The sequence below is a fragment of the Myotis nattereri genome (genome assembly GCF_964212035.1).
Source record: "Myotis nattereri genome assembly, chromosome: X".
NCBI lineage: Eukaryota > Metazoa > Chordata > Mammalia > Chiroptera > Vespertilionidae > Myotis > Myotis nattereri.
This window is the reverse complement of record NC_138078.1, coordinates 152359683-152378081: the sequence shown is the minus strand read 5'-3', so window position 1 is coordinate 152378081 and position 18399 is coordinate 152359683. Positions and strand designations below refer to the sequence as shown.

General features: G+C 46.8%; 1 protein-coding gene across 8 annotated transcripts in view; it reads right to left on the bottom strand.

The window, feature by feature from the left end:
• CASK (calcium/calmodulin dependent serine protein kinase) overlaps positions 1-18399 on the bottom strand; it is a gene marked incomplete at its 5' end in the record, with an annotated part of 281999 nt that overhangs the window by 15301 nt on the left and 248299 nt on the right. For 5 of the 8 annotated variants that reach the window (XM_081081818.1, XM_081081814.1, XM_081081815.1 and 2 more), the window contains 5 exons: positions 7596-7711; positions 11396-11592; positions 13752-13787; positions 15192-15260; positions 17948-18016. In XM_081081818.1, coding sequence (XP_080937944.1) covers positions 7596-7711; positions 11396-11592; positions 13752-13787; positions 15192-15260; positions 17948-18016 — 487 coding nt within the window. The remainder of the gene's footprint in view (positions 1-7595; positions 7712-11395; positions 11593-13751; positions 13788-15191; positions 15261-17947; positions 18017-18399) is intronic. The other 3 variants (XM_081081820.1, XM_081081819.1, XM_081081821.1) reach the window with 2 other exon arrangements.

The window sequence follows — 18399 nt, the reverse complement described above, 5'->3', positions numbered from 1 at the left end:
AGAAAATGTCATCTTTAAGCCCATGAAAATGCACTTCGGAAGCAGGGGCAGCCAAAGATACGTTGAGCACATGCATGAAAGTCCAATTCTAAACAATACCGCCTATCTTTCATGCAGTAGCCAACAAATCAGACGAACTCATTCAAAACCACATGCTGCTCATCTCTTTGCGATTCTAAGAAACCAGCAATACTAAAAAGGAGGAAGTCTGCAGACAGCGGCCAACATGAATATAGAATGAATGCAACTACAGAGAAGCAAGAAAGAGGCCAGTGAGGCCAGCTAGGGATGGATGTGGGATGCATGGACAGCTGGTCTTGAACTTCATGGTTTTCTCTCTCAACCGAGCTGCTGAAGGCAGCATGCTAGATGCTCTCAAGGTCAAGTTCTGGGACTATGATGTCACAGGCGTTTGAAATGAGCATCTCACAGGTCTTATTGCGACCCAGCTATCCATTCGATAGAACTCGTGGGGACGTGAGTAGGAGACAGGCTCCGCTGGGCCCCAGGCTTGTGGGCCTGTGAGCAGTAAGTGAGGATGAACACGATGGAAAGAAGCATGAAGCAGAGCCTTAGCTTGAAAACCTTTGCAAAAGGGAGTTCTCTCATCATTACAGACTGAGAAGAAATACTTTAAAGACATTTTTTTGGGAACCTGCCTCTTCACAGAACTATTACAAAAACTTTCCTGAGAGGACAAACCATTCCTGTGGAAGTTCAAGGCAGTGTGGTTCTCAGAAAATTCTCGCAAGGCGGCTACAACCATGCACCGATGTTTCCGGTAAGACTATTTCTACATGGTTATGCAAAAATGTGGTCAGGCACATGGCAATTTCCTCTTTCAGGGATACGGAATGTGCTATGGATTTTAGAGGGCTGGAGGGAAACTCAATAAAATGGATTCCCTGTGTAATAAAGAATCGAGGGTGTTTCAGTCAATCGTTAAGAGAAGCTTCTAGGCCCTGCGACAAAATGGCCAAATGCCTTTGAATATCAGCTCAGTCCTTAACTGTTTGTGATCTTCCCAGTAGCAAAGAACCGTAAAATGCAAAGTAGGCTACTCTGGAATGCAACAGATCAGAAACAAACAAACAAACAAACAAACAAACAAACAAAAGTGTCATTCCCAAAATATGAAAAGAAAGAAATGCAATATGCTAAAACAGGGTTAGTGCATGTTAATGGGTATTTCTGCGTTTGTTTTCTTTTGAGAACTTGGTTCCATAAAGCAGCGGTTCTCAACCTGTGGGTCGCCTAAGACCATCGGAAAACACATCTATAATTCCATATTGTGTTTGTGATGAATCACTAGGCTTTAATTGTGTTCAATGTGTCACAATGAAATTGGGGGTCACCACAACATGAGGACCTGTATTAAAGGGTCGTGGCATTAGGAAGGCTGAGAACCGCTGCATGAAGGCTGACTGAAAATCTTTCAAGCAAATGCTCTAGCAACGGCTAAAACCCAAGAAGTGCTTTCTGCGTCTGAATGACAGCCTTGCAAAATCGAAATGAACGCGAGGCTCTCTGCGGTGGTGACAGGGTGACGAGAGTCACCAAAATATTTAAAACCAGGAGTGCTGATGACACTGCTTTTTCTCCCTACTGCCCTCTGGGTGGCATTTCCATCCAGGAAACGTGCGCTAGTGGAAGAGGCGCATCAACCAGCTGGCAGACTTTAATAGACAAAATATCAAACCTCTCACAGAAGAGCAAGGTGATAATGACACAGCTTTCTGAATGGTGGGTACACCACTTCCCCTCTACAGAGCCTAACTCCAATCCTACTGAAACAAGACCCGTCATTTTCCAAAACACACAAGAACGAGTTAGAGTCACCATGGACACCACAAACAAATGAACTGGGGTGTTACACATCGATATCTTAACCTTAAATGGGTAGCATGAGGAGGTTACTCTGCTCAGAATCAAATCAACACGTGGCCAGAGGATTGCAAAACAATCAAAAACAATATTGGAAAAGAAGACGCACAAAAGATAGAAGGAGAACACATAGAGATTGGACTTTTACAGGCTTTAAGATGCTTGCTGATTAAATAAGAGGGCGTCATGAAAGGAAACCATCAAAAACAAAGAGGCATAGTCACCCAACAGTTACTTACATGCAGAGGCCATTGGGAGTAAGACAGCATGAAAAATGGACAGGGGTCATTGAAATATGGCTTTAATATATTAGTAAAATAAAAGTATATGCACAAAAGAAACTTTATCATGCAATATTCTCAACACGAGGCAAATCAATCACATTAAGAAACAAACCCATTTAATACAAATTCAGCAACACCCTTCTCTCAAAGCCAGCGGCTTTCACACGCGAGCAGACGCGTGGAGATTTTGTCTGGTGGTAGTTACAAGCAGCCTTCCTGGGTTTGCATTTCGGGCCTTTCTGTACTGTTTGCCACTCTAATCACCTGTGCCTATCACTTTTCTTGTTTAAAGAGAAAAACGTCCACAGGCAGGGCAGTGAGATTTTGGGCCACTTTTTGTTGCCTTTAGCGTCCTCTGTAGTCAAGAAAAAAGTTATAGCTTTTTCGGCAGTACGAATCTGTGGCATGAAGCTTAATTTAAGCACGCCGATGAAATCCTCTATGTTCATCCAGATGTAAATAGGGTCTCAGGAGATTTAAATACCTCTGCTCAGGGCTCTAATGTTGAAAAAATGAATGAGGGAATATTTTTTCGAAGTTTACATGAGTAACGGGATCTGCAACTGATTTCGGAAGTCCCAGGACGAGGAGCCTCAAGGCCTCAGGACTGCGGTTCCCCCAGCACAGTGGTCGGCAAACTGCGGCTCGCGAGCCACATGCGGCTCTTTGGCCCCTTGAGTGTGGCTCTTCTACAAAATCCCGACTTCTGCGCATGGGCCATGAAGTTTCAATCGCACTGTATGTACGCGCCCGCACGTGGTATTTTGTGGAAGAGCCACACTCAGGGGGCCAAAGAGCTGCCTGTGGCTCGCGAGCCGGTTTGCCGACCACTGCCCCAGCAGCATGACAATCTTCCCCATCAAGTTCATGTGGCTGCAAACTTGGCCGCATCGCAGAAGACGGGCTTGCTGCGAACACTGTACACCATGGTCACATCTATCCCCAAGGCTTCAGAAATACTGTCTGGCGCAGTTGGCTCACGTGATCTTGACCTCCTGGGAAGCCACTCAATATCCATGCCACTGTCAAGTATTTAGGTAACCCCTTTCCGGTAGAATCTTCTTCATAAATAAGCCTTTAGCACCGATTCCTTGTCTCTGCTTGGAAAAGCTAGAAGGGTCTTCAAATACTGTACAAATCCTTCCGTTAGAGAAGACAGCACACGAGGGACACTGGGCTGAGCGCGCGCTCTCGTGCCTGCGGTGACCCGGCAGCTGGTGTGTTGACATGAGTGGGCCGGGTGCAGGAATGCAGTGGTGGGGACAATGGCCCTAGAGAGAGCGTCTAGAGAATGAGTGCCCCATTCAACAGGGACACCAAGAGCCTAGAGCCGTGAAGGAAGAAAGCAGGCCTTGTATTACTATATTCTCTGTTCTTCTTGGTCTTCTGGGCCTGATTTTCAACTGTGATAACTGTTATTATTATTTTTAAAGTATATTTCTATTGATGTCAGAGAGGAAGGGAGAGGGAGCGAGAGAGAAACATCAATGATGAGAGAGAATCATGGATCAGCTGCCTCCTGCATGCCCCCGACTGGGGATGGAGCCCGAAACCTGGGCATATGCCCTGATTGGGAATCGAACCCTGACCTCCTGGTTCCTAGGTCGATGCTCAAGAACTGAGCCGCACTAGATGGGTGATAGCTATTATTTTAAACGCCGTGAGTGTATGTGGAAAATAAAACTTATTTATAGGTCATATTCAGTGAATAGGCTGCCACTTTATAATGTGAGGTGTAGGCAACACAGTTTGCAGAGAAGTCTGCTTTAATTAGACATGTGAACTCTCCCAGGAACAGAAATGGAAAGAATTAATTCTAGTGTTACCATTCCTATCAGTTCCAGATGTTGACATAGTTCCCATTCCTCATTTTTACTAAAAATATAAACAACTTCAGGATGATGGTAAGGTTTGGATCTTGCCACCAATATATGCTGAGTTCTCCAATATTTGAAGCAGGAAAAACATGTGGCCCTTGTTTTATTTGACTGAGCTTTATGAGAAGATGCCCTACTGTGTTTTACAATCAACTTCGGAAAAAGTCCCCAAAATCCTTCAGAAACATAGTTTGGTTTGTGACCCATGAGCCCAGTTAGCTAGTTCTTGGTACTAAAGAACAGGATATTTCAAGTTCTCAAAATATCCACCTTACTGATGGAGGTCATCTGTATTTGTTGCTCTCTCTCTTTTTTGTTAATCCTCACCTGAGGACATTTTCCATTGATTTTTAGAGAGAGTGGAAGAGAGAGAAAGACAGAAACATTGATGTGAGAGAAACAGATTGAGTGGTTGCCTCCTGCACGTGCCCTGACTAGGGCCCGGGCCGGGGAGGAGCCTGTAACTGAAGTATGTGCCCTTGACTGGAATCGAACCCAGGACCCTCTGGTCCGCAGGCAGGTGCTCTATCCAGTGAGCCACACTGGCCAGGGCTGTTTCTCTCCCTTAGAGCAATCCTGTATACAGGCCATGCTGCAGGTTAGGATGAACTTTCATCAGAGCTAAAAGCAGAACAGCTGACACAATGTCTGGCTTCCTTTTCTGCCTTCACCTCTTGTCAAGAGTCAAGATGATCATGAAGCAAATGGTTCGTCTGCACTTTTGAATGAGCCACATGGAAGTGTTGGTTGGTGAAGAGGAAGGACCCTGAGGAGATGGTGAGAGCAAGGCCAGGAAAGCCGACCAGGAAAGCTTCTGGGCGACTCAGGAGTGATGACTTTGCGGGGGAAGGGCACCCTGACAATGACTGTCTGACTAGACAATGACAAACGAGCCTGAAATACCAGTTCTACAGAGAAACCTGAGAGGCTCTGTCAGGACCTTATAAGAGGCTCAGACCGGCCAGCCAAGGGCTCAAAGCAGCATCTCATTCGCAGTGACAGAGGCCATCGGGGAAGAGGAGGGGACATGAGGAGGAAGGCCCCGGGGCCCAGAAGACCACTGCGTGGGAAGAAGCTGAAGAGAACAAGAAAGCGATGGCGGTGGGTCCCCCACCTTCTTAGTTCCAAGTTTACAAGAACTTAGCCCTCGGTTTTGGCTCGGAGGTAGGAGGTCAAAGAGAAAAAGCCATCTGTCCTATCCCTACGAGGCCCCCGCCTTCTTTATCAAGGGCGAGAGCCTTCACACTTGATGGGCAGGTTCCCAGCGCGAAAGCCTGAGACCTGGGACCGAGAAGGAGGCCTTGGCTTCACGAAATGATACCCATTCGCCAGGCCTGGTGGAGAAGGAGCCCGAGACCCACCGATTTCAGAATTAGAAATGGTGCCCCGACTGGCCAATGTGATGGGAGAGTCCGCTGTTTGGAGGCCACAGGAGCCACGTGGTCTTCGAGCTGCAATGACTCGGGTGTGCGGACTTCTGGGCCCAGCTCCGGCTGCCTGGTCAGCTGACGGGCATGTTTGCAGTGCCGCTGAGCATCGCCTACGATGCATCAGTACAGGCAGATGGGAGGCCAGGGTGGCCCAGGTGACAAAGCAGGGGAACAGGGGAGAAGGCAAAATGCTGAAGTGAACGAGGCAGCGGATTCTTGCTCAGCATGTAGAGGTTCTAGTTTTTCCATCAATTGACTTTGTATTTGTCCTCAGAGCTGAATGAGGGGAGATGGGCCAATGGCGCGCTCCTGTCACGTGCTATTACAGTGGGGCCTTGACTTACGAGTTTAATTTGTTCCGAGACCGAGCTCGTTAACTCAAATTACTCTATCAACTCAATGCAAAAAATCGGCCGAGAGACAGCTGGTATCTCAAAAAACTCGTTAGTCGGGACACTCGTAAGTCAAGGCCCCACTGTAGTAGAATGTACAGCCAGCGATGAACTGAGAGCCTTAAGCAGCCACTTCTTTGCTTTCCTAGGTTTAAATGAATTTTAATGTCATCTATCTATCTGTAGCATTTAAAATTATTATAAAAATCACACAAGGATATATATACACCTCTACATCAGCGGTTCTCAACCTGTGGGTCGCGACCCCTTTGGCAGTGGAACGACCCTGTCACAGGGGTCGCCTAAGACCACCCTGCATATCAGATATTTACATGACGATTCATCACAGTAGCAACATGACAGTGATGAAGTAGCAACGAAAATAATTGTATGGTTGGGTTACAACATGAGGAGCTGTATTTAAAGGGCCAGAAGGTTGAGAGCCACTGCTCTACATATGTACACACACACACATATATAAATAATTTGTGAGCCTGTTAGAAGCTGATGGAAATAAGGAGACTACAGAGGCTTGGCAACAACCACTGACATTTTGTGGGAAATAACATTCTGCTGATACGGCAGTGACTTTCCTCACATTGTACCACCTGAGCATTTACCATGAGGAGCCACAGGGGTCACGCCTAACGAATCTGCTTTAAGTCTCTCTTTATAAAACCAAAAACCCATTAGCAGCCTATTTGTTGGACATAAAATGTGGCCACTCGCATCTATTCCACATGACGTAGGACTTCAACATGCTTCCTTTTACTCTCTGAACCACAAACGAACCCTTGCGAGTTTCTCAAGCACTTTTTCTAATGGATGCTAACACCATCACTCGAACAGTCTGCAGAGAGAAAGGCTTTCCTATTGGTCGGAAACACTGACCTGTCAACGGGCATGCGTGACTGTGTTCACTTGATTTTTTTGGCCACGTTTGATTTGGGAGTTATTTCTGAAACCCTGGGAACTAATCTCATGCCTCTCTTAGATCACCACACACTTTCTTTAACTTCAGTGAGCCCTCGGGAGTCCTACTGCAATGACAGGTCATGCCTTTTGGGGGTTCATTTCAGTTATTGGCAAACAAGTGAGCCTTTTGTCTTAAGAAAGGCAAGCTTCCAGAAAGGCAAGCATACCATGAAGGGAAGGGCAAGGTAATGCTCTTGGTCTTTTAGGAGCCAAGGAAATACCAGTGAGGGGAGAAGAGTAGCCACAGAACCAGACTAAACCAATTTAGTATCCGATGTCACTCGTGCCCTTTCAAACCGATTACCCAACCATCGGCAGCCCAGCTCTCTGTTAAGAGTGCGCCTCTGCCCTTTGAAATGTGCCCCGGGGCCAAGTCCAAGGGCCGGAGAGGAGCCAGGAGCAAGGGCATTTGCTCAAGACCAATCTCAGCAAGGAGGCCAGAGTCCTGGCGGCTCAGCAGTCTCCCAAGCTCGCATTTCTCAGGGGAGGACTTCATGTACTGGGTTCTTGCTGTTCCGGAGCCTGCTATTGCCAAATAACGCTTTCTTCCTACGAAGTTGAGTTCTGCAATATATCTGGCAACCAACCCACATCATATGGGAAGGCAGGGGTTCTTGAACGGTTTTGCCAGCTGATGAAGCGCTCACATGCTGGAGCTTGGGGACAGGGAACTCTGAAGCCTGAAGGACAAGTGACCTGTGTCGGGCCCTGCGGTGTGGAGCCGGCCGCAGCGACAGCCGGGCGTGTCCGTACCTGCGTTGTGCTTGGCCAAGTACTTGTCCTTGTACTGCTTCTTCTTCTTGCCAAACCAAGTGCAGCTGGCCTGCTGCTCCTGTTTGGTCTTCTCCATGGCGATGCAAGCCACTCGCCTAGCGGACCAGGAGAGAGAGAGAGGGAAAGAACGCATGTCTGGTTTGGTGTTGACCAAAGAGGAAAATCACTGATTTGCATATAAGCATAACCAATGGACATAAGACACTGGGGGGTAGGGGAGGCTAGGGGACTGTCTAGGGCGGGGGGATAAAATGGACACATATGTAATACCCTTTGTAATACTTTAAGCAATAAAATGTCATTGTTAAGAAAAAAAAAAAGAAAAAAAGAAAAATCACTGCATGAACGTACTCCTCACTAATTTTTCAGATAAAGCCTGTTCTTTGGCTTTCATGGCAATGTCCTAGAAAGGTCTGAAGAACACCGGCTCATCATAACATGACATCGTGTTCCTTGAGCACATAGTAACGGATAACACATGAAAAGCCTACACCCATGGTCATGACATGCGGTGGAAAGAGCACGGGATGCTGAGTTGATACAGGTCTCGTTTGACTGATTTAGTGTTAGGTGCCTTTCTGGGCAATTTCCATGTACGAACTCATGGAATCTTTCAAAGAACACACCAAACATGTTATCACTCCAGCAGTTCCCTTATGCTCTTCTGAAACCCCAGGAAACCACTGTGGCTACAGATCAGCTTTGCATTGTCTGCAATTTCATCATATAGAATGGAATCCTACAGTTCGTTCTCTCTTTTTTTCTTTTGTCTGGAAATATAATGATTTTGAGTTTCATCCATATTATTTTGTGTATTAATAGTTCATTCCTTTTAAAAATATATATTTTTATTGATTTCAGAGAGGAAGGGAGAGTCGGGGAGAGAGAGAGAGAAACATCCATGATGAAAGAGAATCCTTGATTGGCTGCCTCCTGCACGTGCCCTACTGGGTATTGAGCCCACAACCCCGGCATGTGGCCCGACTGGGAATTGAACCGTGACCTCCTGGTTCATGGGTTGACCCTCAACCACTGAGCCACACCGGCTGGGCGATCCTTTCGTTTCTCACCGATATTTGGAATGATTAGCGGAGGGGAGAGCTCAGATCAAGTGCATGGCTGGTGTTGCCCTCATTGTTCCAGGCTACGTGTCCCTATGTGGGAACCCATTCCAAACGCACCTCCGGCCATGATTTCTGTCCTCCTTCTGCAGTCCTAACTGTGGGAAAGGGCCCCTAACAGCCTCCCCTCGCTGGACGGGCCTTGGTCTTAACCTTGGTCCCCCGGCAGAGACGTTTTCGCTAACAGACTCAGTGCTTTCAAGGTAATTTCCAGAAGCCTATTTTCTACAGCACTTTTCTTTTCACTCAGCAGCTCCGGTTCAAATAACCCAGCCCGGCGAACAGGGAACAGGAAGCTAAATGGCTTTTCCCACTGCCCCTCTCAGCATTGCCCCAGAGCGCCTGGAGCTCTGGGCATCGATGAAGCATGATTTATACAAATGATCTGAATGGGCAGAAGAGGCCTGGAATCTACATAATTATTCTCAGCAAATGCTCATGATATATGGTTAACATTCCAGAAGACATTTCCTATGCATGGTCGGCGTGGCTCAGTGGTTGAGCATCGACCTATGAACCAGGAGGTCACGGTTCGATTCCCGGTCAGGGCACAGGCCCGGGTGGCGGGCTCGATCCCCAGGAGGGGCTGTGCAGGAGGCAGCCGATCCATGGCTCTCTCTCTCATCATGGATGTTTTTATCTCTCTCTCCTCTCCCATCCTCTCTGAAATCAATAAAACATATTTTAAAAGGCAAAAGATTTATGCGATCTGAAGAGAAGCCAGAGTATCAAATATATTTTAAAAAATGACTCCTGCTAACGCTTAAGCTGTTTCTTGAAGGTCAAAGTGAAAGACAATGCCAAGTGGAAGGCTGCCGCGTCCTCTCCCTGGGCCCACAGCCCCTCGTGTGAAAGGATGGCTCGAACATTCTAGATGTAAGAATATTTGGGGGGAGCATGGATAACTAAAAGAGGCAATCAAACGAAAGTGATTAATGGAGAAATTCCTTTAATTAGTGAGACAAAGTGTGGGGAGGAGCTATAAATAGCCATGCGTTCAATGCCCTCCGTCTCCCTCAGCTAGGTCCACGTATTGTGGGAGGAACTGACACAATGCCTACTGCTTCTTTTTTGTCACAAGGAACAAAGCTCAGTCATATCTATCTCTTTGGCACTAGACTTCTGATAGATTGTCAAAGGACTGACAAAAGTAAAACCTCCAACATTCTTAAAATAGTAGTTCAGCTAAGCCAATTTTAACAATAACAGCAGAAACAGACTTTACCAGGATATATAGTAACCTGTGACTCCTTCTCTCAGTTAAAAGTAGGGTCTAAAAACTGTCTGATGCCCTGGCCAGTTTGACTCGGTGGACAGCGTTGGCCTGTGGACTTGGGGGGGGGGAGGGTGCTGGGTTCGATTCTAGTCGAGGGCACATGCCTAGGCTTGATCCCCTGTTGGGGGGAGTACAGGAGGCAGCCAGTCCATGATTGTCTCTCATCATTGATGTTTCTGTCTCTCTCTCCATCTCCCTTCCTCTCTGAAACCAATAAAAATATACCACCCCGCCCCCCGAAAAACTGTCTGACTTTAACCTGCTTTCAAAGCTCCAGCTTCCTAACAGACATACATTTAAAGACCTTGCAAGGTAAAGACCAAAGTGTTTGAGAATCATGGACCGGCTGCCTCCTGCACGCCCCACACTGGGGATCAAGCCCACAACCCGGGCCTGTGCCCTGGCTGGGAATCAAACTGTGACCTCCTGGTTCATAGGTCCATGCTCAACCACTGAGCCACGCTGGCTGCGTGTGAAACACATTTTATCTTCAAACACCCTGAGTGACACTGAATCGGGGCACTTGAGTGTTTCGCTGGTGGTGGAGTGGAATAGGGGTGGTGACAGCATGTGGAGGGACAAGGAGAGGGACATTAGAAAACTGCAATTCTGCCCTAGCCGGTTTGGCTCAGTGGATAGAGCGTTGACCTGTGGACTGAAGGGTCACGGGTTCGATTCCGGTCAAGGGCATATGCCTGGGTTGTGGGCTCAGTCCCCAGTCGGGGGTGTGCAGGAGGCAGCCCATCAAACTCATCACTGATGTTTCTATCTATCTCCCGCTTCCTTCCTCTCTGAAATCAATAAAAATCTATTTTAAAAAAGAGAATATCCTACTCCTAAGTAAACAACAACAACAACAAACTGCAATTCTAACAGGACTGAAGCAGCATACAGGCGTGGAGGGCTCTGCTAACAGACCACGATGTGACAGGGACCCGAGGCTGTCCACTCAACCTCTCTAGAGCAGGGGTGGGGAACCTTTTTTCTGCCCAGGGCCATCTGGATATTTATAACATCATTCTCGGGCCATACAAAATTACCAACTTAAAAATTTGCCTGCTCTATTGGGTCAAGCATTTAATTAACTCACCCCTAATGCCCTGGCAGGGCCAGACCAAAGGATTTCGCGGGCCAGACGTTCCCCACCCCTGCCCTAGCCCCTCCTCGCCTTTCTGTAACACGAAGATCTGACTGGATGCGTAGGAGCGCACTAGATGCCGAGGATGTAGCATTCTGGAATGCCGAACTTGAATTGTGTGTGGCTAGTAGAGCAAGGAATAGATCAGGGTTGCCACTAGAAAGCAATCATATCCAAGTGGAAAAACGGACAGGCAGGGCTTCGTTTTCTGTGACGAAACAAAACAGAAGGAGAAAGAACGTACCATTCCTGAAGCTCAGGGGAAGGAATGAGACCCGCAGTCCCGTTCTTGGAGTTTTCCAGTTTGCCTTGCCACCAATTGTGATCGTCCTTGCTGATGATCTGGATGATGTCACCCACGCGGAACCGGATGCCAGCCTCCTTGCAGGGAATGAGGTCGTCCTTGGCGGGGTCATATTCAAACTGTGCTCTCACATAGATCTACGGGACAGGAGCGCGTGAGCACGAAGGCCGGGGCGGCGCGGAGCCCGCAGCGCGCCCCCAACAAGCACATCCCAACACCCCCCGATACCAACGGGACACTGGATGGCGAGACGAAAAGGATGCGTGGAAATACAACACAAAGACCCGCTACCACGACACACGATGGACCACTTCGGATGGGCACAGCTTTAAATCTTCGCTGTGTTTACTTGGGGGGAGCACTTAAGATAACTGTTTATTACAACTAAAGACCTAATAGGCCTGTGATGATAGAGACGGATGCTTTCCATTTAAAAATCGGCATGAGGTCTCGTGGGTGTGATGGATAAGTTGTCGTGATGACGTGGCAGCCATGAAGCCACCAACACAATCATTCAGGGTAGGTTTTAACCAGGAAGCAGCACGTGGCATGAAACTAGCAAGAACGCTGCCTTGGCACCTTGCCCTGAAATGCCTACAGGGCGACCGGCAGTGTGTGGGCACGCAGCTGATGAACTGAAATGTGATTCAAACCATTTAAAGAAGCATTTAAAAATAGTTTTAGTTTGGAAAAAGGATGTAGGGCCCGGCCATGTGGCTCAGTGGTTGAGCGTCGACCTAGGAACCAGGAGGTCACGGACTGATTCTCGGTCAAGGGCACATGCCCGGGTTGCGGGCTCCATCTTCAGCAGGGGGCGTGCAGGAGGCAGCTGATCAGTGATTCTCTCTCATCATTGATGTTTCTCTCTCTCTCTCCCTCTCCCTTCCTCTCTGAAATCAATAAAAATATATTTAAAAAAGGGTGTTGGCTTCATATTTGTATTTTACTCTTCTTAGAGAAGACAAGTGAGTGTGAATCCTAGCTTTGCCAACGTGATGCTAGAAATGAGCAGAGTTCCAGGCTGTGGGTCGCGACCCCTTAGAGGTCGAACGACCCTTTCACAGGGGTCACCTAAGACCATCGGAAAACACATATAATTACATGTGTCCCCCTAAGGGGGACAGATTGTGTTTGTGATGAATCACTATGCCTTAATTATGTTCCATGTGTCACAATGAAATTGGGGGTCACCACAACATGAGGACCTGTATTAAAGGGGCGCGGCATGAGGAAGGTGGAGAACCGCTGCTTTAAGGTATGGGGCGCACTGTATAGCTTACTGAGTCCTAATGCTAAACTGTGGGCGAATTCCGTCAGATGCTAATTCACGCCAATCTGAACTCTACACCTGATTATGTTTTAAGACCGCATTTCAAGAAAAAGCCCATAAAGATTCTATCTCTTGAAATTAAATTTGAATATTAATGTCTAAGTCACTGTAAAGCCGACCTGAAGGCTTTGGAACGATTGCATAATTGTTTCCTGTAAGTTTCTTTGCAGAAACCCCGCCTATAAAATTAGCAAATCTCTGCATTTGCACCTAAAAGCCATCCTTGGGAGGAACTGAAAGTTACTGCTGTGGCTGGCAGCCCTCAAGGTTTCATGTTGCGCGAGGCCTCAATGCCAGATGTGTATGTCCTTACTCTTCATTGTCAATGCCGCTGAGAAATATTCATGCAAATACAGATACTAAAAGGACTTCAAATTTCATAAAATTATTACTTAAGAATGTTCAGCCCTCGCCAGTGTGGCTCAGTGGATAGAGCGTCAGCCTTTGGACTCAAGGGTCCCAGGTTCGATTCCGGTCAAGGGCATGTACCTTGGTTTCGGGCACATCCCCAGTAGGGAGTGTGCAGGAGGCGGCTGATCGATGTTTCTCTCTATCCCTCTCCCTTCCTCTCTGTAAAAAAATCAATAAAATATATATTTTAAAAAAGAATGTTCTCCAGGATGTACATTTGAGTTATTCTTACAATCTTAGAAATTTTGTGACCTGTAACATTTTTTCCCACCCCAGCCAGAGCCAGGCCCGTAAGACCCCCAAATGGCTGAATTCTTAATCACTGACACAGTGATCAGGTTGAAATGACACTAACCATCGTAGCTACAAGGATGTGAGGGGAAAATCTTTATAGCGAATTAGTCATGTTTAATGTGTTAAAATGAAATGGTACAAGCTCTCAATGCTCAAATGTTATGGTCCAAAATGCAGACATTATGGAATGGAGAGGGTTAATAAAGGATTGGCTATTAGCAGCTCAGTTTAGAGAAGTTTCTAGAGAGGATGTCTATTCACCTGTCGTCCTTTTGGTTGGGTAGTTGATGGCAAGTCCTGTAGAATAGAGCCAACCCAGGAGAAAAATTTTCATTTACTTTTCAAGAGTACAAGGACATTTGTGTGTTCTGTTACAATATGGTTAAAAAAAAATGAGCTAGATTTAAGTTGTAAAGAGATAATACACATTATTCCATTTCTCAGAAATGTTGAATTATTAAAAAAATTAGCCATTTAGCAGCAAGCTGAAGAAAGCAGGTAAGTTGAAGCAGAGAGAAATGTGTTGCTAAGCAACAACTCAGCATCTTCAACACAAAAGCCACAGCGAGTGAAACAGCCCTATTTCAACAACAACCCCAACCAAAAAGAGTTGTTGCTCTTTAAGCTTGGTCACTGCCACCATTTAGATTTTGAAAAATCGGATGGCTCTATGGATTGTCACCATCTGAAAAGTATTAAATGTTCACTGTCAGAATGAATTCCTTTATAGCCTATTTGAAGTTGAAAATAGAAGCCATAGGGAATTTTCGTCCATAATTTTACTTAATGATATCATTCCATTTGAGATGATGTTGAAATTATTTAAAATTTTACCCGATAACAAAGTTGATATATTTTTATTTTATTTGCAAAAAGCTGATAGATTTTTAAAGGGCAAATGAATAGTCAGAAAAGAGCGATACTGCTGCATTATCAGAGCTTCCAATACTTTGAACAGCAATACCAGCAACTCGGAGGAGACTTTGTTACCCCCAAATATTGCATACTTGCACCTGTAAGTGCTTCCGTTTGTTCAAATAAACTAAAACCAGTTCTTTTTATATATCAAAATGGAAAGTTCTGGGGAAAAAAAATAAAATTCCAAGTTCAAGTCAAAACATAAAGTACTTTGTGTTAAAGATGTGATGACAGCGTGGCTTAAGTGCAGATTGAAGCCAGTTCCTTTTGCTTTTCATATCCAGGCAAGGTTTGTAATTCACAAAAATATGTGCACGTACCACAAAAACAGAGGGCACACCAATTCATAAACTTAGATAGCGGAAACTAAAGGCATGTCGCTGACGTCACTCAGAATAGACCACTACAAGCCTAAGACCCAAATGCCTGCGCTGCAAAATCGGTACATTTCTTTCTCTTTCTCAGATTAAAAAACACTTCGAAATTTCAACAAATTTCCAGTTACATCCTTTGCGTAAGTTTAAGCGAAGTCATAAAGACTAGTGGGGTGGCACGGGAATATCTGGGGGGTGACCAAAGGAGTGTTGAACTGCGTGTCTTCAAATTTAACTAATGGGAGGGGTTTTATGGAGAAGAAAATGTTGAGAAAGATCTTCCAGGAGTTCTGAACTGCATTGTGGCTGTAGTAGACATATTGCCACTGGACACATGTAACTAGAACACTCATGGCAGGTGGCACCAACAGAATTGTCACACTTGGCCGTGTGAAGCTCGAGTTCTTACCGAAACAGAATTGTTAGTGCTGCTATGACCATTAGCTGGGGACTGTCTGGAAGTGGAGGGGGAATCTCTCTGAAATAAGACACAAGGTTCATTAACAAACACCAGCACAGAGACAGATATATTCACATCAACAGTTACAACCACAGTCCGACAACCATTTCCTCTGAGGTTTCAGCTGCGAAGATGCCGCACTGACTTACTTGCGTGATTTCACAGAAATCAGAAAAAAACTTTGCAGTTTAGTCACACGCTGTAAGCGATGACCGTGTCATTCATGAACCACTTCTCTCCTGTCTCCAGCACTCTCTACCCTTCGCTTTCTTTAAAGGAGACGCAGAGAGTGGCTTCATGTTAGAACCCTACCTAGTGCTATGAAATGACAAACGTTACTATAACATGATTGGGCTAAAGACCCCAACTGCCTACTTTGTATTACAAAGTAGGTTTACAAAGTATTTAGAAAATTTTTTGGTACCTCAATGTCAAAAATTACTGAATGACTCCATTTGAGGTAAAACTAACGTAAAAAAAAAAAAGACTTCCCATGTTGCAATCGCTTTGGGATCTTTCTAGGACAAACATTTTCAGAGATTATTCTTTGAATCAATCCGCTACAATGACCTAAAGAATAAAGGTCTCCTCTCTAGTGAATATCTGTGCTTTATTCTTATTTATAATATTTGTCCTATTCGACGCACTCATGCTCCTTCCCCGGCCCCACTCCCTTATTGTCCAAATCACTTTTAACGCGAAGACCAAGGAGAGGAAGGGAAGTAAGTGTTTCAACATTTTTGGTTTAGTAGAGTTCTCTGAAACCTTTGAAATGTGCATGTCTGCTTAAAAGACATGTGTCCCCCCCGCCCCCCCGAAGATTTAAAGAAAACTTCTGGCCCGACCAGCGTGGCTCAGTGGTTGAGCACCGACCTATGAACCAGGAGGTCACGGTTCAATTCCTGGTCAGAGTACAGGCCCAGGTGGCGGGCTCGATCCCCAGTGTGGGGTGTGCAGGAGGCAGCCGGTCTATGATTCTCTCTCATCATCGATGTTTCCATCTCTCTCCCTTCCTCTCTGAAATCAATTAAAAGAATAGAATCTTCTAAAATAAAATAAATAATGGGATCCCTTAGATGAACCTTCTCCAACGTTAGTGAGCAGACTGATCTCTAGGTACCACCCCAGAGACTCCAGGCAGTAGGGCCGGGGTGAGGCCAGGGGGATACTGAGGCAGGTGGCCAGAGAGCCTTCCATTGGGAAGTATGGCCCCAGCTGGGGAAGGTCCCACCCGGGACGTGAATTCTGCCAGGAGGTCAGACAGGCTGTGCTGGGGCTGGGAGGGGAGCAGGAAAGCAGGTACGAGGGGGCTCTTCTTCCGTAAGAGTGTAGACTGTACACATGTCACACTCGCCCATCCCAAACCTAGTTCAAGCAGGTAACAAACACAAGGGAAACTTATGGGATCTTAATAACTGCCTTCTGGTTCGTTAGCCAGAAAAGACAGAAATCCATCGTGTTTCCTACATTTCCTCCATGAGAAGAAATGGCCAGGACCACCTGGGATTTCAGAAGATCAAAATGCGTCCCATGAAATGGACGCGTGACATCATCTCTTTCCCTGCGACACACCCCGGAGCGGGACTACTTCTGCATTTTCTGGGAAAACACAGTGTTCAGTGAAGTTCCGTCAAAAGCCATCGAGAGGAGCTCAAGGCCTGAGATGAACAGAAACCCCCATCGCCATGGCTCGCTCAACACGCACTTGACCCAACTACCAATTCGTCTGCGTCTCTTCGACAGGTTCAGAGACACAGGGGCCTCAGATGTGTCCTGGGAAACGGACAGTCTTGCTAGGGAAGGGGAGGAGCGTGATCATTCCTCCTGCAACGCTGCCCGAGTACAAATGCCATTTCCTACACGAGTTCCGCCCTGGTCCCTGCCAGGCCCACAGAGGAGGCGCCGGGAAGTGTACGTCGTGTTGCTGTGCACACCCGTGGGAGATGCCCATGGGAGAACAGGCCTCAAAAATAACCCCGGAGCCGGTGAGCAGTGGCCGAAGGATGCCAGCCCCGATGCCACTCTGCATTTCCAAACAGAAAAAGAAGAGCCCTTGGGATCTCATTCAGTCACCAACACGAAACTGAGCGAGACAGGCAGCAGCGACCATCTCTATCAGCCGAGCCTCGCGCGAGAAAGAAACTTGGGGTTGTATTGTTCTAGAAAACGTGTTTACGAACCACCTAACATCCCAAATTTATACGATTCCATGGCAGGTTGCAAAAGCCTCCATCCCTCTAATAACGCCAGTTAGCCACTCCTCACGCCCCTCGACACCTGGCTCATGATCTGACCGACTATCTGGACACCGAGAGAAGCCGCCTCTCAGATTCTTGGAAAGAAGAACAAGAACTATCTGCGTGATTTCTTAACAAGGGGAGTGACTGTACTTCCTGGAAATGTTACCGCAATTCCTTCTTCCCTCAGAGACCCCACTTTCTCTGTATTAAGGCTACGCCGTTATTTGTAGCTGCTCTATGTTTTGCTTCACTCCGGCCTGCAGGAAGTTCAAGTTGAAGTCCCCATGGAAGCAGGGCTGAGTAGGTGGAGGGGACCTACTCTGTTCCGTTATCTTGGTTGCAAAATTGGTGTGCAGTGATCAACAGCACAGGCAGAAACCATTTCCCAGAAAGCCAGACATTCAGCCAGGAGCAGACAGGGAGGGAGGGACCCAGGGGAGCGGGGCGGGCGGGGAAAGCCATTACCTCACAGGACGACGACTGCGTGCGGTAACTGGGCACGATCTTGAAGGTGATACTCCCGCGCATTTCCCGCTGGAGGAAGAAAGGACAGCTTTCTTAGCAAAGCCATGTTGCACAGAAAACACGAAGGAAGCTGCCTCGCTTCCTTGTCCTCACGTGTTTTGAGCAGCTTCCTCCGTGTTTTCTGTGCAACATGACCCTGACCCTGACTCTTTCATAGACATGAATACAAAACACGCTAAGTGCTCTGTCTTTCCAAAGTGGCACGGGATCTCAGAGGGAAGGTGGGGAGGGTGGGTGGGGGGGATCAACCAAAGACCTTGTATGCATAGATGCATGGCCCATGGAGGCAGATGGTGGGGTGGTGAGGGCCCGGGGAGGCGGGGGTGGGCTGGAGAGGGTCAGTGGGGAAAAGGGGGACATATGTAATGCTTTCAACAATAAAGACTAAAAAA